We start from the raw sequence: 23,707 nt of genomic DNA on the forward strand, positions 1-23,707 counted from the left end.
ACATCCAAAAATACACGAATAAAAGAACATTCTCATCGATTCTCAATCTTTCACATTCCACGAAAACAAAGGAGCGAATAAATCGAACGAGAACAGAAGAAACCACCACCCTCTTATTCGATATTCAATATTTTCATACACTTAAAACTAACATCCCTCCACAACGTCTCGTTCCTTCGACTCGTTCCTTCCATTTCCCAATGCCTCTGTCCCCAAAATTCAATTCCAACATTTGCATCCTCCATCTATCGTCTAACATCGTGACGATACAACGATACCTTACACTGTATCTTCCCGATGACGTGCATATAAAGGGAAGAAATCGACGACGAATCGAGGAATCGTCCCGTTATTGCATTCACAACTGTCTGCCCCCGACAGATCTCGTTATTTTTCGTACACTGCAATTTCAATTGCATTTACCCACGGAGAGAGAAGAAGCGCCCCGACCGACCCTCCACCCCCCATTTTGCGCTCGAAACTGTCTTCCTTCCGCTCTTGCGTAATTTCTTCGCGCAGCTGCTCCTCGAAAACTAACAGGATAACCGGCTCGGGACGATCGGGACGAGAATTATAATGACTTGTAGGGGAATTTCAAGATGGATAAGTTGAAACCGATCTTCCAATCTGTGATATAATGAAATCGATATTTAATACGGGATTTCGTTTATTGCGTTTCCTCCTTCTGAGATTCTGCCGTTTTATTTCGACGAAATGTTGAAATTGAAATTGTTGCACGCGTGTAGAAAATAAATGTTCGACTGTTGTTTAATCACGGCGGCTATTGATCGTAAAATTGAATATTGGCGAGATTTATGAAGTTTTTCGAGTTTGGTTACGTTGGCATGTGTATTTAACAGGAAGGTTAATAGAGAGAGAGAGAGAGAGAGAGAGAGACGTTCATAATTTGCGCGTGTAATCGTTCGTCGTTGATGAATGAATTGTGGTCGGTTACGTAATATGACAGGTGGAGGAAGACTTTCTTGCGATGGACATTCTCGAGTGGGATGGAAGGGAAGGGAAAAAAACCATAGGTTGGATAAATATGTATTATCCGACTTGACGTATGGACGGGGATCCCTTTCATCGTAATTCTATCATCTCGACCTCATTTTGTTCACGTCTGCCTGCTTTTTCAGCTACTCGCCTTCGAGTAACTAGCCTCTTGGATATTCGATTTAAAGCAGCTTGAGATTATTCTTATTCCGAATAATAGCGGAATATCCGATGAACGAAAATGTTTTCAAATTGTCATATAAGAACGCTAAAATGTACGCATAATATATAATGTGCTAATAAATTATGTATATTTTTAAAATTAAAATTTTAATATACAATATATAAGGTTTATCTGGGACCGTGTAAATAATATCTCGAAAAACACGAATGACGGAAAAATATTTGTGAACAAATGTTGTAAAGTATCGAAAGACGAATGGTATGATATTTATTTGATTTAGAAACGATCTCGAAATGATTTAAAAAACGCTCTGGAAATAAAGCAATTCCGAATAAATCATACACACGTACAATCACATTTTCATCGCACAAGATGTTTCGTTAGGCAAAGATGAAACTTCAAACAACAACATACATAGACATAAGCTGATTCGAAAAAAAAAAAAAAATAGAGAACAGTTTCTTTAAAATAATGCTTTCCAACGAATCGATCAACTTTCACAAAACATTCTCACAACAAAACATCCTAAATAAATAAGTTTGTCCAATATTAACTCACACGTAAATTATATACGAACATACATAAAAAAGAGAAAAGAAAATGCAAAATGTCTCGAGTAACGCGATTTTAATAGTTCTCTTTCACGTTCAAAAGATCCGTTATGCGCTTCTTGCACATTGAAAACGATAAGTGGGACGATAAAGTCGGATACAGCTTCCAAGGGGAAAAGGACTCTTCGTTAAACCGTTCTCTTTAACTTCACCAACGAATCTTCGCCACAGTTCGACTCTAATGAACAGCAAAGTACGCGAACACAATGCTTCTCCCCTCCCGGCAATTGTAATCCCTGTTGTTCCTTCATCGTCGCATCCCTTTTTTCGCCAGAACGAGAATCAAAACACCGCAGCCGTTCGAACTTGTCGCATCTTCAGGCCAGAACGGATTCGAGCATTTTCATATGTTTCGTTCCAATCCATGCAACTTCGTTCTCGATTGTGTACACTGTGTATATTAAAATTTGCAATCCGCGCGCTATTATATCAATATTTGCGTATCCCGACATCGAAAATGGAATTCGAATCGCGAGAAAATGTGAAATTTGTTTATAAAATGTGAATGAAACTTGCGTCATTCTACAATTATTATTATAAAATTTATAAATTCGATATATTTATCCTTTGCTTAGAAGCGTCTTATTTTTGCCTTAATAATGGATTAATTTTTAACAGTTGAATTGAAAGGTTATGGAAGTTTTTGTTTTTCTAATTTTTAAGTCAAGTTTCATTTAAAAAATGATTACCCTTCGAGATGGGCAAGTGTCGAAGACTTTTGAATCGTGCTATCAATATTTTCGCACGAAACATTTAAACATAGACGCTTTTACGTATAGTAAAATCACGTTATTCGGGCAAATTTTATTCCCGAGAAATTTCTTGCGAAAGGATTTTCTAATAAGGGAGATCTAAAGTTTCAAGAAAATCCGGAATTTGTAAAAAGTTTTCTTGATGCTGTTATGTTTGAGAAGCACTGAGAAGGATTGTAAAAAAAAAAAAAAGAAGAAAATACTAATTATATAAAGCAGATATTATTTTATTAAGCAGAAATTTTATCTCTTGTATATTCCAAGAATGGAAATAATTCCTCCAAAATTTTCTTCAATTTTCCAATAAACTTTTGTAATATCTTTCTAGTATTGAAAAAAAAAAAAAAAAATTGATCGAATCGATTCACATTTTCTTTGCTCTTTTAACTCTGTTATCTCGAAGATTTTCAAAAAAATTTCTATACCATTATAACATTAAATATCCAAAGATTTATTTTCATGTAACGGCATATAGGATAAATTGTACTTACCACTATAAAAAAAACGGTAATACAAATGATAAAAATTTTGCTCGATGCGTAATATAATGAAAAATAAACCAAGATATTTATCTCGAGTTACAGAATTGCGCTTCCTTTTTCTCGAATTAATAACGTAACGTATCTTTCCAAAATATTCTCCGATTTTTTCGCCGCACAGTTACACGATGTAGAAAATATTTAATAACGTTCGAAATTAATGGCGCTAAATTAATTCGGCCAAGATAGCACCGTATCTATGTTCCGGGCCATCCATTAACGTAGTACAACGTTACAAGACTTCTTAAGGTAGCGGAGGATGATTTAAGAGTTTACGCTGGAAAAACGGAAGATTTAATAACGTTAATAAAACAGTGATTTTGGATCTTGCAACTTTAACTTGGATCTAAGTATGAATCTTTTGCGAGAGATTGAAGGAAAATTAATATCTCAGGTAGAGTGAAGTAATAACTGAAATTTTTTTGTTTCTTTTCTTCGTTCGAAATTTCGAACGAAAATAACGAGATTTATAAGATAAAATTGAAATGAAATTACACGAATACATCGTATTCTTCATCGTTTCAAAGTTCTTTTCTCGAAAAATTTTTATCTTAAATTTTACTTGTATTCAGCTCGGCAGAGTGGGATAGGAAGGAAGATAAGCTATGGAATTACAGATCTCCCTGTAATCGATCTTTACATAGAGATTTACAATCTGGTATAGCATAGGAGCAATCGCTTGTCCCTTTACATGCAGAGATATATAGGATAGATAGTGCACGCATCATGTAGATCTAACAAATGTACAGAACTACGAAGTTAAACCTCGTGTCATCCGGTTTCAACTATCTTAATCTGGATTTCAATAGTAAAAAATCTATGACTCATTACGGATTATTCCATACATTCCATATTTTTCATTATTACAGACATACGTGGCCGTGTAGAGATAATTTTTAATCGTTTATTATTTTCCATCCTTAATCAGACCTCTCTCATTTTACTGACCTATCTCGAATTCCAGGCAAAATAGATGCGATTCCTAGAAAAACGTAGCGCACATTTCCAAGAAAAAATATAGGTCACTGGGTTGCCCATTCATAATTTTCACACTTTGTGCAATACCATTGGAAAATTTAACCTCTTATTTTTCGACGATCAACGATCAGTGAATTTTGGTTACAAAATTTTTAATCTCTATTTTCTTTTTTTATATCAAATAACTCGAGTTTTCAATAAGAAATAGTTGAAAAGCAAAGGATCCGACATTCCGCCCTAAACTTTTATTACTTCAACTGTTAATCTTTTCAATTTTAAATTAAAAGTAAACGCACTTTTTCCTCTTTCTTTCAACGAAGCACAGACGTATCAATTTAATTTAATTTCTCTTACGCAAATCACTCTGACAAACGGATTAACTCGACGTACAAAGTGAATGTAAAAAAAAGTCTTCGTTAACGCGTGTCTCAACGCGAGTTATATACAACAGATGGCACGATGAATAAATCCGATATTTGTCCGGATTAAAAATTACTCTCGTCGATATCGATAAGAAATGAAATTCTCTCCGCGAGGCAACCTTCGCCTTTCTCCCAACCTAACCTCCACGTTCCACGGCTACCCTGAACTGCGTTCCCATGCGCCGATTCCGTAAGTGCACGCGCGTGGAAAACTTGATTCCCGACAATTTGACTAAGTAACGAAGTTTCGGATCCCCTGTCCATCCAATTCGACGAAATGGAACAGGCCAATTCGCAGGGTTGTCCTCGGCTTCCTCCTCGTTCCAAGTGTCTCTGCGTCAGTCCAGCGATGGCTGGAACAATTAATTTTACGTTGCCCGTCGGGCCACGTCGGGATCCGTTCTAGGATGCATACCTGACGCGTATTTTTATCGATTGAAAACTCGAATTCTGTTCACGACACTTTTCGTCAAATCGTGCAAGTGGAAATTGGAGATGAAGATTAAGCTTATCGTCCCACGTGGATCAAAATTTGCCAGATCGCTTCATTTTGTGAAAATTGATGTGTATTTTTTTAATTTGCAAAAGAAATGTCATCGAGTCCAGAATCGAATTAATATTTCATTACATTTCATTACTGCATATTTAATCTCGGTTGCTATTGTACGAAAAAGAGATAATTTGTTGGGCCACGGTGTTCGCATTTGCATAAAAATCAATGCAACAACTTTGAACGCATTAATAAAAGCCGAGGCTAAGAAAGGAGCGCAAAAAGGCCTGATGCATATTCAAGGAGAGAAAGCAGAAGAGGTACATGCATAAAACGCGGTCTGTCCAAGTATATCGTATAATATCTTTAAAGCTCGTTGAAAATCTTGTCTTACTCTAAACGCGTCAAAAAGAGAGAGAGAGAGAAGAAATGAAGAAAGGAGAGAAAAAAAATGAAAAGTTTCGCCGAGACGCGTGTTTCTCACAAATGGTTCGACCGACTTTCCTATTATCGTGCCAGAGAATATCCTATCGATTCTGGCGCCACCGATTCGAGTACCACTATCGACACAAATTGTGTAAAAACAAACACTCTTTGCCAAATTCGATTCAACCCCGATATAACACGAGTTAATCGCACTCAACTTCTTTCGCTTCTAATGCTCTTTCCTCATTTTCGCACTCCTCGCTTGATCGACCAGTTCGAGTTCTCTAATTCGACCGATTCGAAACACCAGCGCCAATATTCGAACGGATTATCCCGCGAGTTATTTACATATCGATCGTTGTCTAGGATTAAGTTAAATCGATCGAATCTTATCGAACTCGTCCGAATCGCGACCACGATCGATCGAGCTCGAATTTCGAATCGATCAATTATATTATCAATTATGTCGTCGATTAACGGCCGATAATGAAAATAACGCGTTCGATTGGGTGCACATGTTATAACGCGTAACGCGTCGATGCCTCTCATCAATCATACGCGTGAAAACGGGTAGGAACAGCGATCGAAAAACTGTCACGTCACGGGGGAAGGTGTAAAAGATGTCGTCGAGAGCGTGGGATATAATAAATTCGATAACAGTTCGATGCATTACATCGACAGGCAGCGAAAAATAGGACGGTTGCCGAGATATTGGAATACAAAAAATTGGGTAAAATTTACCCAATGTATTTTGCCGATCGTACGTCTTCCCTTCTTGTCACTATGATTCGTACGATTTATAATTTTCATAATATCTTTCAATTTGTCTCGATTGTCGTATCATAATTATCGTGAGAGGAAAAGAGGTGTTGATGATGAATCCTTCGGAATCTTTTTCAAATTTGAAAGTTGAAATTTTGATTCGATTTTTCACAGCGCCATTATCGTATACCTTCCTCGGGCAAATTAATATTCTCCCAGATAATTTTTTCCAAAAGTGAAAGTTCTCTCTCCCCTTGCTCCTCCGCCTCTTTTCTCCCGGGGAAAAAATTCGTATGTACGAAGAGGAATAAAGTAGAATCGGCAGAAGTGGAAGTTCCGCGTAACGGAGACAAAGCTATTGTTCGATCGAGAAAAAAGTTTGACTGAAAATTCGAGCGCGCCGCTCTCCGGATCTTGCCAAGGAAGATCCAAAGCGTCGAGAGATAAAATTCTCCGTCCATTTGCCTGCTCCTTCGACTGTTTACTCTCTGTTTTTTTTTGGGGGAGGGAGGGGAGGGAAGAGGAGAAAGAGTTTCAGAGAAGGACAAAGAAATTTAATCAACTCGACGTTAGCGTTTTCCGCCAACTTCCTTTTAAAAACCTTTAGAAACTTTTCATCGAGCAAGAAATCGTGTCCAAGTCAAACAAAAGTAACGGATCCCCGGACGACAATGGAGATTATGTTATCGATCGATGCAAGCCACGTTTCTCTCCCGACCACTTCTTACCACGGATCGTCTCGTGGCGTTAGAAAACTCGCATTTCCATGTACGATCCCCGGAAGAAAACCGGATCATAAAGGAATTCGTTCGATCCGCTTTTACGAGAACGTTTGCACGTTCGCCTCTCCTTTCTTTCCACGCGATACATTTTCCTCGTTTTTCGCTTCTTCTGGCCATACGAGTTGGCTAACCTCCATTCCATTCCAATTTTCCAAGGGTTAAACTCTTACCAAGTTGTGTTTCGTCGGTGGTGAACGTCATTCTGGATTGAGTTAATAATTTTGGCGGGAGGATATTTCACGGTTATATTATCGCGGCTGATTTTAGGTTGTGCATCGCGAGCTTACGGTATCCTGAACAACCGGTGATCAGGATTCACGGATCAGCGCTATCGAATTAGAAATTTACGCTGCATTCCGGGAGATATATCGTATGTTCCGATTCGCAGGATATGTGTATATGTGTACACCCAGGAAACTGTCGGAATACCGATGTTTCGTAATGAGCATAGTTGTTAACAAATCGAAATGATAATAATTTAAATTTTGAAGTTAGAGAGTATTCGGAAAGTTGTTCAAAAATTCGCGAAACATTTCAATAATTATGTAAAAGGTTACCATACAACGATATACGCATTGATCTAATAATATGACAGTATTTAACATCTTATTGATAAAAACCACTATCTAAATTCGCATAAATTATAATAACAAGCATAACTGACAATTCACGAATCACTGACTCATAATCCCACATTTCCGTGATAATTTATCGAATCTGTAAAATATCAGGAGGTTGAATATCAGGATATCAGGGGTGGGGAAATGGGATCGTAAATAAGGAAGAAAATTCAATGGTCGATTAGAAAGCGTTCAACTAAGCAAGGTTAATCGTGAGTGGAAGTTACGAGGTCCGAATTAGGGGCAGGATAGCAGATAGGAATAATGCAAATCGTAATTCAATCGGATGAGACAGAACCGATTTAATCGAAGGTCACGTGCCACATAACCTCTTTAAGAGTAGAAACTCTCTTTTCCTCTTCTTTTTCTTCTTCTCTCTCTCTCTCTCTCTCTTTTCCCTTTCCCTTCGAAGAATAGTTGTCCTAGTAGATGAAGATCAAGTGGAACGATAAATTCTCGGCCAGTCGTAATTTACGGTTAAAAGTTGGATTGGCTCGATCTCTATTATTTATACGGAGTGATTATTAATTCCATCACGGTGTACGCGTGCATAGTGAAAGAGGAGGAGAGACACTTTTGAATGGTATCGTGTCGTAGATCGGAAAAAGTCGTGGAAAGAAAAGAGTAATCGTTGAGTCGTAATCGTTCCTGACATCGGGATAGCTTTATGGGTTTTTTCGGAGGGATAGAAGTGTGGACACATTTCTCATGGTTTTAAAGTGACGAAGATGTCGAGAAACGGTACCATGCCATGCACATTGCTGGCATCGTGATATTCGTATCTTCGACAGAGGAAATGTAATTTATCGATGAGATGCAAGTTACGTGAAATCGATCGAGTTATTAAGCTGATTGAAAATTCTAGAGCAGGAATATTATAAAGTTTTTCGGTGGATTTTCTCACCGGCCTTGAAACTTTCGAAGGATGTGCGATGCGAATGTATTAATTTCGTTATTTTCATATCGCGTGATTAAATTATTTACTCAATATCACATGTTGATTTATCGATATCAAGTTCAAATACGATTTACTGTTTATCCATATTCGTAATGGAATAATATAGAAATTAACTTCATATTTTATATTTTAAAAAAATGTTGCCTTACAAACCCTCCTCGTATCTCATCAAGTCGATATTCAAGATATAAATAAACGAAAAAGCTTTAAAATTAGATATAAAATTCGCGTCGGCGTAAAATAAATCCAGTTATGAAGAGCGTGTATACACGCACACTCGCGCGAAACTCGAATCACGAAAGACGTATCGTTCGAAATAAAAATAACTTTTCATTCCAACGCTGGATGAGCAAACATTCTTCGAAGAGCAAAACCTCTTCGAACTATCTCATGTTACAAGTGTTGCAATTTCTGTTATAATTCACAACCGATTCCATTCGATGACGCGTGAGTCGATCGTTGCGTCTCATCCAACGAAGACATCTTCTTCCCCGACAAGTACACCGTGACTTTCGCTTTTATTGCAGAACGAGGTGGTTGCCGTGGCTCTTGGGGCATTGTTGAGCAAAGGCGAGGAATCGTTCCCAACCGCGAGATCTCTGTAAGTATTTCTCCTTGCGGATATATCGCGTTGAAAGCGAGCTTGCATAAACGAGTGTAAGGTAAAACGTACAGGGAAGGGGCAGAGGTTGATCAAAGGGTTGATAAAATTCTCGTGTCGTCAAACGAAATTGCGCGCGAATAAGAAAAATCGAATTAACATGAATAATGGGTTGGAAAGTTTGAAACGGGTTATTGTTATCGAAAGGATAAATTTACGATGAAACATTCATGAGCTATAATGCATGGTACGAGCTCGTTTTGTTACTCGAGTGCCGAATTCGTTCAAAGATATTATCGCGAATATCACGATACGCATGTAAAATATTTATATATAAATGGAAAATTCCCTCGTATATGCTCTAATTAAGCCGATTGTTGCTTGGAAAAGAAATATTTCGCGTATACGCGTTATAACGAACTAAATATCCATCATTTCATATATATATAGGAAACCAATGGTTTATTACATATTTCGATTTAAATATCGTTATCAAATCGTTCGAGTTAATAAATAATTAGGTTAATTGCATCTCGAAAAAAGAACTACGGAGATCGACCTAATGTTCGCGGACTTTCGACACGAAAACTAGGATAAATCAAAACGTATATTTCCAATATTCGAATGAAAAAAAATTTTTTAATAAAAATGTATCTCCTCTTCTATTCTATTCGAGTAAATTTATTTTCAATTTTGAAAAAAATATTGGAAATATCCTCGCTCGTTCCAAAACTTTGATCAATCATTTTCGAACAATCGGTGCCATTTTTTTTCATCCAGTTTTTAATATTCTCGCGAATACCATAATAACCAATCAAAATCGTTTCTTTCCATTCGTCGTTCATCGTCGTCGAAATAACTTTCGAGAAAAATCGCCGATAAAAAAAAACTTAGAGGCATCGTTCGACGATGCTGGTATTAAATTCGTTGGAAAATCGAATTGGAAAGTGGTTCGAATGCTCGTGAACGTTTGTTTACGCGCGCGTTTCCGCGCATTTGCGAGATCGAGGAAGGTGGAAAGAGATCGCGCAGGAATCGGTCGGGGATGAGATGCCAGGCGAAAGTTTCTAATTGAAGTAGCTGCCTTCTAACCGCACGCTGTTTTGCTCGATATTTCAGCGAGAAGCTGCTGTGCAACGTCGAGGCCGAGGAGAACTATAACTTACTGGAGGACATTTACGAGACGTTAAGTTATGACTGCGGTAAGATGTTATTGCTAACTGTGTGTATGAATGGCAGAGCGTTTGATGTGTGTACGGTTGAATTTACCATTTATTTTAACATTTGGTATATTGGTATATTGGCTGGAATTAAAGGTTAATTGAGTAGATAGTATGAAGAGACATTTTGTTTTACTATTAATAAAAAAAAATATTTTGAAAATATTAATAGTTCTATAAAGTTTCGAAAACATTTTCATTAACGCAAATTTCTTCTTTCTCGAAGGATGATTCGAAGGGAACGTTCATTTAACGAACACACGTTCGATTCCGCTTTGGGTTTTGCAAGTTTTGAAAATGTAACGTTTCTGGCTAGCAATAATTTTCTCGGTGTTTGAATTAAGTTTATTCTTTTCCTTTTTTTTTTAAACTTAGCAAATCGCAATATTCTTTTCCTAAACTAATTGTAAATGCTTAAAGTTATCTAAATATAAAAAATATAATTTTTCGATTGCGATCAAATATTTGGGGGAATGCCGCCCCTAGTAATATCAAATATTATTTAAATGTCGATGCAGGAGCGAAATGTCACTGTCAAATGTCGCCGCAATTTTTCATTCGTCGAAACTTTTGTGAAATGGTTGCTGCTTGACGGATTGCTCATCGACAGACGCTCAAACCTTCATTTTCGAAGCTTTGTTAGCCATTTTTATTCTTCGCAAGTATAAAAACAAATGACTTATTAAATAAAAAAAAAATATATATATATTCTATCACTTTCAATTACATTTCCATTTAATATATTTGCTAATCATTTTGAGATTTCTTTAATGTACACTGTACGCAATTCCCAATCAAATTATCATAATATATTAAATTTGCTGTCTAAATATTATTCAATCACGTATTGCGTATAACTGCAATACGATGGGCAAGGAAAATTTAAATACGCACAAATGAAATGAGCACATGTACATGAAAACGCATAAAATATTAAAAAAGATCCATCGTCGTTATTTTCCATCTTCTTCTAATCTAATTATACGTGTTTATAAAAATTTGACCCGCTATTTAATTATTCGAAATCCAGTGTGCTGACGTATATCACGCACTCTACTAATCGAACCCTTAAATAAATCTAAACCTACCTCGTCCCGTGGAAAAATTATCAAAACTGTGATGATCACACGCAGAGAGAACCTTAATTAATTAATTAATCAATTCGTTCGGTTCAAAAGCAGTTAGTACTTCCTTCATATTTCGCTCAAGCATAGTTAGAACAGATCGAGAACGCGCCGATGATTATTGGCGTTTCGCCGTTTTCAGAAGCCGTACCCGGCAAATCTTCCCTCGAATCTCTACACTCGAAAAGTTATGCGATACTTCTCGGGCTTCGTGTTCCGCGTACGAAAGTACCACCGTCCACTTACGGATCTCCCTCTGTTGCTTTACACCGTGAAACCTCGATCGCCAACCCACTCTATATCTCGCACGTGAACCGTGAAATATTAGATTTGCGCGCGTGAAATTTTTCTCCAACCGAAATTTTCTTCTCACCATCTCGCCTACAAATATCTTCTTGCAAAATAATCGTTAAAAAAAAAAAAACATTCTTATTCAAATTCCATGCATTCAAATTCCACTATAAAGAAAACCTCAGCTATTTTATCGCGTATTTACTCTCGAAACATTTCGATTTCCTTTCATCCCCTTTCGAAACCACCTTACCGATCCCTAACAAAGAGACGAAACCTTCCATTCCTGTATTCTATCGTGATCATCCCCAAAAAGGAATCCGTCCTTGTTGTTGTCCCGCTACAACAGGAACAAGATTGATACGGGTATCAGTTTCCTTCAAAGGAGACGGTTCACACAGTTCGAGTTATACAGTTCGGTCGTCGTTTAAAAAAAATAAAACCGATATATCCTCATCCCAAAGAGGATGATATTTTTTCCGAACAACGAACAATTCGCTTGCAACGTACAACAGTTTACTCGCCGTCCTCCAACGATTCCTTTTTCGGTGCGACGTGGCGACTTTTTAATAGAGGAGGGGGAAAAGGAAGAAAGAAAAGAGAATGGAGGAGAAGGAAAAGGACGAAGGAAAAATTGGAACTCGATGAATAGAGAGAATAGTCGACATATTATATATATATATATATCTTTTCATTCAACCGGGGAATCCGGGGACTAATTTCGTTGAGCTCCTCCATTCCTCGTGATCCCCCCCACCCTTTAACCGTCTTCCTCGGCCGCTTTGCTCTTTCACACGGGCAGCTGATAACGGGGCGCCGCTCGTTAATACAGGCTTGACCGAGTTTTTAATTGAATGACCGCGGGAATGGCGCGAAAAACCAATCGATATCGAGCCACCGCCGGCATAAAATATTCAAAGCCGTTTCCATCTTGGGTAACAGGGGCACAATTTGTAATCCCCTTTTATCCGTTCCGCTCGTTTTCGCGCGTCTTCATCGGAAGATCGATGCGACACCTCGAAGCCCGAAGAAATATACGATCGCGCGCTTTCTCTCTCACTCTCTCTCTCTCTTCTGTGAGAATTAAACACGGTTCTCGCGTTTTGTCCGATATATCGACCATTGGCGCGTATAAGGGGAGGAGGAAGGGAATATTGAAAACGATGATTTCGACGCGGTTGAAGGAGGAGGGGAGGAGAGGTGGCGAATAATGGAAGGGAAGAAAAATGGGATTTCTCGCGGCAGGATTTGAATTTGAATCATCTGTGAAAAAAAAAAAAAAAATATATAACAAACGACGTGAAATTTTGCTCGAAACTTGTGATGGAAAAATGACGGGATTAAATTTATTGTGAACAACATATCGGTTGTTTATAATTGAAACGCGTGAAATTTTTTTACCCTTACGTCGGAAAAAGGGGAGGAGAATTTGTATATTCGACGCGATTTCGTAGGATTTTATTCATTTGTATGGTGATAGAATTTATATTTATTTAGGTTGAATTTGAGAAAAAATTTTTTATCGAACAGTCAAAGGATCGGTGTGAGTCTTCTAATTTAACCGTAGCACGACGAAAATTTGAAAATTTTCAAAATTTCAAAGAATTCAATAGTGTTATCTCATTTAATGGTAATTCAGAATTAATTAGTTCGTGTTTAATTTTTCACAATAAAAATTCTTGCTAGACACTTGCAAGAATCTAAGAAACAATGTTTCGTATTTTCATCTACTTTACACATCGTTTCGTTAAATTCACACCCAGGGCAAAATTGCTTCTTCAATTCCCAAGGAGCGTACGTAAATTTCACGTGTTCGCGGAGCAATGAAGTTGAATTGCGGATGAGTTAATTCTCCATTCCCTAGATACGAAGATACGAAAGTAACTGTCAGGATATCGAACAAAGAATGCAAACAAATTATTATACGCATCATTTTTTCTAGTACTGGCAAGTTAACGCTCTCTGAAATAATAAATAAGTTTAATATTCTGACTCCGAAACGAAAGAAAGAAAAAAGTGGCTGCAAGCAATTCTCGGTTTCGAAGAAACGTACACGCGTCCCTATCGCGAACTCTCGAATCTCTTCCCTCGAACGAGAATTCGAAATATAACTAGCTGACCCCATAATTATCCGTAGAAATGCAAATTTCACGATAGAACGAGAATACTCCACGTCCAACTATGCCAGTCACGCTCGTGGCGTTATCTTGATGATGCAACGTTTCTAACGAGATGGCCGTTGCGTAGATCCGCAACAAACGATCCCGTGTGCCAAACTTTTCATCTCGATGCGGTAACGACCAACGATACATGTATACGTAATCCCTGAGCTGAAAGATTAATGAGAGCAGGTAACGCGGTCCAAGAAAATTGCATTCGCGTCCACCGTGATCGTGTTCCATGATTATAACATAATCTCGATTGTACTTTATGAGATATCGGCTAGGTTTATCGATTTACGTTTAGAGCTTATCTAATCGATCCCCTTATGCTCGAAACGATTCACGAGTTTTTCAAAGTTTCAAGATCGAGAAATCGCTCGAGATCCTCCATTTGTTGTAAAAAGAGTTATACCAATAATATCGAAGTTTCGATTTTAATGATTTTTGGATGTTACATTTTCTAATCTCATTGAAGTGCAAATATGGAAAGTAACGACGATGCAGATACAGAAAATTTGAATTCGAAAATAATTTTAATTTCAATAGGATAAGTATTAGATTTCCGTTTCAGTTATTCGAGCATCCCTTTAAACTTTGATTTGTTTACTGGAAATATTGAACGTGCAAAAATTTCGTCGACGATCTTGAACTCTCCTTCGAAGTTCTTCCATCGATTCTAGAAGAGTTCTCTTCGAGACGAAACTACTTGCGTATCCTTGGAAGAAAAGTGGAACGAATGAACGTTATCCGAATTGAATATTTTATAACCGAAACCACGTCGGAAGACGTGGAAGATGAGAATAAGGGAGATGAATCAAATCGCGCAATGTTTTCTATTCCCTTATGGAAATCTTCTCCTACAATGAGAGAATGAAGAATGCATACGTATAATAGAATCTTTAAGTACAACGTAAGCAACAACGTAGAACGTAGAAGCAGGGGAAAAAGGAAAAGAATTCGCAAGTAGTGAAGGTCTTGCTTTCTTGAATTTGATATTATTTATTTACATGAATTCCTGTTGCTGCTTTTCTCATATGCGGCGCATACTTTTGATCAAATTATATTGCCATTTGTGTGGTAAACTTAACCCAACCCATAATAGGAAGCACATATGGTCTCTCTGAAATGACCTGACACATGTGTGACCCAATAAAGACAATATGGACCGTACAGGACTCAACAGAGACGATATTGGGTTCCGTTTAGAGATACTATTGAATATATAGGACCCGACAGGAATGTTACCAGATACATTGACCTAACGCAAAACGGAATATTAAAAATGAATGTCTAATAATAAATCAGTGGAAACGATATTTGACACAATTACGTAATTTATAAACAAGATTGACCCGTTTAATTATTATTATTAATCTGGTAAATATGATAGAGATGGTCACTTGGGTAATATGAGATCGGATAAAATATGAGATTGAATAAAATATGATAATAATGATAACGAATAATTCGAAAAATTTATGATAATCCTTTAAAATTAAAATACGTGGGATTAAGAATGTGAAGGTTTAAGATATCGCAAGTTTAAAGTTCCAAGAACGCAAAATTCCAAAGATCGAAGAATTCAAAAGTTCAACTTTAAGAAACCAAGAACTTGGAAGTTCTCTGAGAATCCAAGAATCCAGAAAATCCAACGTTTCCTCAAACATTCTGGAATCATCAAAGATTCATTATATATTTATAAATTCGAAGATTCAAGAATTTAAAAATCTAGCAATTCAAGCTCAAAATCGAAAAATCCAACGATTCAAGGATTGCAAATGTTCGAAATATTTTGCAAGACAAAGAAGAACACAAAGATCCAAAATTAAAAACAAAAAATTCAAAAATATTCATATTTAAGAATTTGAAAGTCCGAGACTCCAACAATTCAAATCTTATTCTCCAGAGATTTAAGATAATCATAAATCCAGAAGTTCAAAAAAATTGGAGAAAAATCCAGACGTAAAAAATCCGAAGATTTAAAAATCTGGAAGTCGCAAAAATTCGATTTACGTGTTAAATCACTCACGATTTATAACTCTTGCAATTTCTCATCCAATATTAAGTTATATCCATTTTAGGCTAGATACACATTTTGTGTACTTCATAAAGTTTGTATATGTTCTCACCAGTCGCGTGTAATATCGTGTCGTGAGAAATTTATATTTTATTTACATAGACCATGTTTACTTTATCGCATCGATTCGACATAATATAGCACCGAAACTCGTGATATTCACGCTTGTTTCTTGATTCCAAAATTATATATACACTCGCGTAATTTTATAAAGATTTAGCACAGATCTTAAAACAAATTGTATCAAAACACGTTTAACATTGTTCTTAAGATTAACGTGAAATAACTTCCAGTGTGTCGAGCTCTCTCTTTACAATTACAAGTATTCCACGTACCCTATAAACGCATACTTACGATTTATTCATAATCAATACCACTTCCTTCGTTTTTACAACGTCCATAAAAGATGGAATGAAAAAGGATCGTCAAATGTTTCTTTACACGTTTTCTTTTTTCTCTTTTATTTTTTCAACGTTTTACGATCCGTAAAAGGCCGTATACATTGCATCAGAAGCGCGTAAATCATCGATATTCAATGATCTATGCAAGCGCTAATTGAGGGGGTCAGAGCCGGTCTTAAAATGAGTCTACATTGTTCGAGAACACTTAGAAAGTAGTTACCGTAATTATCTCCACCCAGTTAACCGTGATAGACATTTATCGCGTTCGAAGGTGGTTGTAAGTCGTGGCCAGGCAGAAACTTTCAAAACCTATGACCGTGCTCGAATCGTTAAACCACCACGCTACGATCTAATTTGCCGTCCACATGTTAAACTTATTACACGATGGATCCGTAATGGAAACCAAGTATTACAATGGAGTGGCCCAATTCTTGCTTTTTGTCTTCCTTAATGAAAGTATCGACCGTGCAGGTGTACGGAAGAAATCCTCATCTAAACGCCTTTGAATTGAAAATCCGTTTAAAGGGATAATGGTCATGGAGATAAAACAAATGGACGATGGCCGTGATGGACGATGTTTATACATTTTTCGAATATAAATAAACGCGGGATATGATGTAGAGAGGGAATGTAAAATCAGTCGAGAGTTGAAGTAATCGTGTTTGAGATGTCAATTTCAACGAACGGAGGGGTGGGAGGAATTTTTAACGCAGGATCGATATTTCATACAATGATATGTACACGAGTTCGCTATATCACGCTATACAAATATTTTCAGGATCGTGGATCGAAGTCATAGGTTAAAAATCATGTCGAATTCTTTTTTTTTTTTTCCTTTTAAAGAATATTAAAATTAACTAGTATCGAGTTAATAATTAAACATCATTAACCGCAAGCCGTAATATCTAGTTGAGAGGAGGAAGCATAAAAGAGAATTCAATGTACAGCCCTAATTAAGTCTTCAAGTCTCAAGATATCAGACGTTGTCGCTTCTCCGATAATTTAATTTACGACTTTCCTTACGTCTTAGCTCGCCTCTGTTTATATCATAGCAAACACACTTTACTCTGTATATTAAAACTGTTTAAAAATCGTGGAAAACTTTTTGCGAGGAAGAAAATTAATTAGTTAATTAATTAGTTTGACGAAGTCTCTTATCGCGCAAACTAAGTAATTTCGAATTATTAAAGCATTATTAGAAAGCTTATTCCTACTCCACGATGAAACGATAATTTTTCCACTTTATAAAATCACGCGGCGCTCGCACATGCGAAAGAAGATCTTCAAGATCCCGTTTTGAATAATGGTGCGGTTTCACAGATAGATCTTAATGATCCACCGAGAGAATCCAGTGCAGCATATTCGATGAGATACGATATACGTTGTCAGGTGGTTTCTGGTTCGATCCTTCATCTTCGAGGGCATGTTAACCCAATTTGCATTCGGTTGTCAAGTACTCTAGTTACATTGGAGCACGTTCAGCGAACGTCTCATTAATCATCATGGACAATCAATATGAGGGGTAACGTATTCAAATTCGACCAGTCTGTCGGAACCTTATCAACGATTTCCGGCACTACTTGTACGGAAAATATATATATATATATTCTCATAATCATAATCAAATATCTAACAATCTAATTTCTAGAAAAATTTCCAAAGTTTCGTTCCGAAAGACGTATTTCCACGAGTCAAATTTGTATTTTTAAAGTTTACCTCGTTGTTAAGATCGTCGGGGAAAAAATATTTTTCAAAATTTTTCGCTGCGAGCGAAATCGAGAAAAATTGAGAAAAATATGTTTGCTGGTGGACGTGGTGTTAGGATAATGCAATAACACGGCTCAACCCTTTTGTTGACCGCGTTGCGGTACGCGGCACAGCTTGGCCTCTCGCGCAATTAGGATGGAAAACCACTTTTACCCACCGCTGAAAGATCCATCGACTCTCAACGCAATTTCCCCCAATTTAAACGCGTTATTACTGTTATCACCACTTATTGCCGAATCGAGAACTCGTTTTTATTGGAAAAGGAACAACACACCATGATGATTTTTCCAAAGGGATGGATGGAAGCGCGGCTGTTGCCGATAACGACGCCACGAGAGTGATAAAGGCGGAGAAGGACACCGGGAAGAAAGGATGGAGGGAAAAAAATAAAAGATAACAAGGGAGAGTGGCGGGAGATCGTTCTTTCGAGTTGGCGAAGCGCAAAAAGGATTTCTCGTGCTGGAACCTCTCGGAGTGGTTCGAGACGTTTCGCCTTGAAAAGGCGTATCTCGTGTATTAGACCTCTTTCTAGCATTGACTCGCGTGGATACGGTGCACGTACAATCTCGATCGATACACCATTTTGCCGGAGAGAGAAAGAAACTTGTCGTGACATAACGTGACCGTTTTCTTTTTTTTTTTTTTTCTTTGAAGCGATACGAATCTTACTGAAAGTTTTATTTATATTCCTAACTATAACTCTATATGTCTATAAATTTACTCTCTATAAATTAAAAATTTACCTTATCTCTGATATTGGAAAATTATTGATATTGCTACTGAGTAATATTTAAACAGTTGGTATGAAGTAAAATGACTTTGAATGATAATCTTAAAATTAGAAGTCATTTTGGATAATTATATTTCTGATTCGTAATCAATTGAAAATTGTACGCATTGTCACATAAATGTGAAAAAGTTCACTATTTCAATTTCAAAAAATTAATGATCATTTGTTCCTTGTTAGATATAATAAGCAGATGTATCGCATTTAAGCAGAATGTATTTGAATATGAATAGAATATACATGTAAAATGAGCATGGAGATGAATACGATGAACTTGAATAGAAATATGTCTCTTATCACTTAAATATCAATTATGTAAATTTTACTTTGAATATTTTGTTCCCTCTTCCGTACATCAAATATTTTTCATTCTATGAGTACTTTCTGTACGTTTAAATTTTCAATAATTGCATAGAATCTGCAGTCTGATAAAAAATTCACGCACGCTGGGAGATTGAAAGCACTTTTTCTCTTCAATTTTTTCCCCGCTATTTACCGAGAAAGATACCGACATGTAATAATGACGAGAAAAACGAATAATTAATTTTATCAATAAATAACGTCCTCTTAATTAAGCTCATTAAACATTAGGATATTTTTGAACATTATCACGTATCGGAGAGGCACAAACTCGCACAGGCGTGTGTCACAGCTGGTAGGTCTTTGGTTTCCAAAGTGTTCGCTCTCGACGCATTGTCCCAATTCGATCATGAATATCACAACCTGGTCTCAAAGGCGGTACACCCAAGCTTCATCGAAATCGATTCACGAATAAACGTTGTTGTGAACCGGTTACCCCTGTTTGCCAATAGAACGCGGCTCAAACAGGGGGCCTGAAGAAGAAGCCCGTGATATTTCGTTTGACCGTATTGTTGCCCCAATATTGCTTTGACAATAGAACTTCGTCTTCGACGAAAGAAAAAAAAAAAAAAAAAAAAAGAAAGAAAGAAAAACAAAAAAAGAGGTACGCCAAAAGAAACACAGTTCGGATCTTTTTTAACAAGAAAGCAGCGTCTAGCTATTGTTAACAGTTTTCTAATTGAATTGTTAAGTTTCTTCTAACGTTCAGAAATAATATCGATTTCCACAGTTTGAGAACAAGGGAATCCCCTCCTACACGAGTGTTGCGTGTTCCTACGCCTTCGTGCTTCGTGCTAGATTGCGGGACGAGAAAATAAAAAAAAGCAGGAGAAGGGTGCAGCTTCTCTAAGATATCCCTGTGTGCTCTCAAGCCAGGCGAAATCACATTTTTCGTTGGCCTTCCACCGGTTCGTTTAATGCGTTATTTATGCGCTCGTATCACGAATTCACGAAGGAAGCGGATGGATACTTCTTTTTCTTTTTTTCTTTTTTCTTTTGAGAAATTAAATTTCCAAAGTTTGAGATTCGCTTCGATATTAAAAAGTGACGAAAATGTGGTTTTGAAAAAAAAAATTTTATACAAGGTGATGAAGCAAAATCAAAGTAACTCGATTTTACTTTGATTTTTCTTTCATGCTTCTCTTTTTTTCTTTTCCCCGAGAAAAATATCTTCTCTTGCTCATCTAAAGTGGATCATGGAGTTTCCCAGACGAAACGAGAGAGCGATCTGCAAATTAGATCTACGTTCCATCCTTACATTCCTTCTACAGTGATAGGTGTAACTTTGAAATAAACGAGGGAGAATTAAAGTGACATAGCAGATATAGAAACAGCGACTCGAACAGTATTCAATCGATAACATCGTAACAACTCTGTATACCTGTTCAAACCTCTAACCTCGACGAACGAGTTTCTCGAAGTCGCTAGAATACAAATAACTCGTAAATTCTTGCGCAAACACGGGAAATATCAACAGAAAGAAAACATCCAATATACATTTTCATATATATATATATATATACATACATACATACATTGTTATTCCTCTTGTTGATGTTCAATACGAATACTTCAAAGTATTTTATTCTTATGCGACGTTTTAGAAACACGTCTTTTTCGTGTTCATTTTATAACTAACGTTATCGAAGTGTTTTCATTGCAAACGTTTAATCAGATTGGAAACGAAAGATTGGATGAATTGAAATGTATATCAAATTAAAATTTGATCGATACAACGAATGCATTGATAATTAATATCGTAAAGGATACTTTTTATCATCGAGGTACGTTGTTATATTATTGACAAAAAAAAAAAAAAGAAGATGAAAGTTTCACGAGAAGGAGGGAAGGAAACTTTACAGTGATGCTTGTAAACATATTTGTATCCAATCTTTGTAAGGAATATAAAACTTTTAAGGATATAAATTCAAATTTATAAATTTTTCTCGAACGATAAAGATGTTTGTCGTAGAAAACTGCTGAGAATCGACGTCCAAGTTAGTCCAAGTTAGGTCTCAGAATCAATGGAGGAGCTTAGCGGAAAAGTGGTACAAGTGCATCTTCTTTCCAAGAACGAGGACATGTAAAACCCTATTTATCTAGACGATTCTATTATTCCCCCAGACATTCTAAACAAGGTTCGAAAAATATTTCCACCCTTCAAACATGTACAAGTTCTTTTCCCTATCGAACTTCGACTTTGCCCAACTTCACTTTTCTTAAATCTTCTCTCTTGACCTCTTTTCCTAGAAATAAATTAGACCTTATTCTCTAAATCCTTACAATCCCCTTCCAATCCCACATCTACTCAACTTTACTTAAAAATTATTTTAAAAACTCCAAGTATTTTTTTACTTTCTCTAATTAATTATACCCGTGCTCGATCGTTTCTTGCGACTATTTTCGCCTTATATCTCGAACCGATGTACATCTCTGTAGCACCAAGTTTCGTCCTGATCGACGACAAGTTGTGAATCTGAACTGCCAAGGGGTACAAATCATCGATTTGTCAAGGTTTGCCGAACGATTCGACAGACTGTCACAGAGGCATCGCTCGATGTTTCATCAGACGATTGGTCTGCCACGTAAATTATGCGCTATCGATTATCACGCGTTTCTCACATTTGGGAAACGCGCGGCCATTGGAACGAACGGGGGAGGCCAGGTCGGCTCGATTTCCGGATTCGCGGCAAGGGAGAGAGAGCTAATCGCGCCACTTTATCGACCTCCGCTTCAAAATTTTTTCTTCCTCCCCCTCTTCACTTACCAATCTTAATGCCCGGCGCGCACGACGTTGATTTCCTCTCCTTGAGGAACTCCTCCAACCGAGAATGGGGGAAACACGCGATAGGAATCGCGACCTCGAACATTGATCGACCGTGAGAATGGAATGATAACTATCCCTATCGATAGATGTAACGTAGCTCGACGTAATGCGAAGCGAGAGAGAAGTTTTAAGATCACGATTAGGGGGGATCACGAGGAAAAGATTCGAGGTTTTCAGATGTTCAGGCAATGTACTTTGTTCCCACGTAATGTATATTCATATAGAAATGGATATAGGGGACGTGGAAACTGGATATTGGCAATGTTCACGACTCTTGGAATACAAAAGGGATCCTTGAGCAGGATTATAATTAATGCAAGGATAGTAGTTCCTCTGGAAGTCTAGGAATGTTGAATCGCTTCCCTCCCCCGACGAAAATATCTTCGCAGGATCTTCGATGCCCTTGAGACTTCGAGATTGGTACAATCGCGGAGAAACACGTAATAGTTTTTGTATAAGTTATACTCTTCCATTTTGGCTATTTTTAATAGGAGCAGTGAAGGTTCAATTTAAAGATTTTCCAGAAAAGTGTACAAGAGAGATACAATTTAATATTCATTCAGATTGCTATTATTTCCAAACATTGTGAATTTATTTACTGGTAAAAGAAAAAGAGAAAATCAAAGTATGAGTATATTGTAAACGTATATTTTCCACAGATAACGAAAGATAAATACAAGGATAAAATTATTCTATCACGCTTGATTACGCGTCGTGATTAATCATCTCATAACTCGTTTGAAATTCAGTCAATCTAAAAAAAATACACGCGAAAGCTGTAATTACAATACGTAGCAACTACTTGGCAAAGCGAAATAGCTGGAGATTAGAAGCACTCGGCTGTAACGATCGGAATTTTTATTTGTTTTTTTCTTCTTTTTGCCCGCTCTTTATCACAGGGTTGGGGGGATTCGAGTAATTCGTCGGTGGCCGCCTCGTCAGCAAAATTACGCCCGCATTCAACCCGTTGTGACGTAGAGCTCGTTGGAAACGAGAGATTCGAACGGTTCTACGCTGATTTTCTTTTTCGCTTTTTTAATTGTTCCATCTATTGGTACACACAAATACAGAGATCGTTCAAATTTTTCGGGTAAAAAGAGATATTAATAAATCTTGGACTGACGAGTATTTTGTATTACGAATAAGTTTAAGGTAGAAAAACAACCTTATATTCGATCGATGTTTATGAATGTAAATTAAGATGATATATTCATTTGACGAAAGAAAACGAAATCTTTTTTGCAATTTTCTTAATAAAAATATTTCTTAATTTTAATATCGACGAACTTGTAACGAATTTAAGAATGTAAATCGTACACTTTTCTTTGAAATTGTATTTGAAAATTGATCGTTGTAACTCCTCGATCGATGTATTCAATCAATTCTTCGTGTTTTATAATTATGATGATATTTGTAAAATTTTGTTATTCCTTTTTCGTTACGAATGAATGAATTTAATAATTTTTTAACAATATAATACAATTCTTATATCTTCTCGAAACGTTGAATACGAGAAATTTTTAGCCGACAATTTCACATTTGAAAAATCGTCTGAAAAGTGTATACTTCC

The 23,707-nt window shown here is 36.8% G+C and overlaps 1 protein-coding gene across 1 annotated transcript in view; it reads left to right on the forward strand.

The window, feature by feature from the left end:
* The window catches only part of Gycalpha99B (guanylate cyclase 1 soluble subunit alpha 2), a 48,013-nt gene that overhangs the window by 17,667 nt on the left and 6,639 nt on the right, over positions 1–23,707 (forward strand). The window contains exons 2-3 of the mRNA XM_003693825.4: positions 9,048–9,121; positions 10,241–10,323. Of these exons, the coding sequence (XP_003693873.1) occupies positions 9,048–9,121; positions 10,241–10,323 (157 nt within the window). The remainder of the gene's footprint in view (positions 1–9,047; positions 9,122–10,240; positions 10,324–23,707) is intronic.

The sequence above is a fragment of the Apis florea genome, unplaced genomic scaffold, assembly GCF_048593485.1.
Source record: "Apis florea isolate Af1SG1 unplaced genomic scaffold, ASM4859348v1 contig_3203_pilon, whole genome shotgun sequence".
NCBI classification, from domain to species: domain Eukaryota; kingdom Metazoa; phylum Arthropoda; class Insecta; order Hymenoptera; family Apidae; genus Apis; species Apis florea.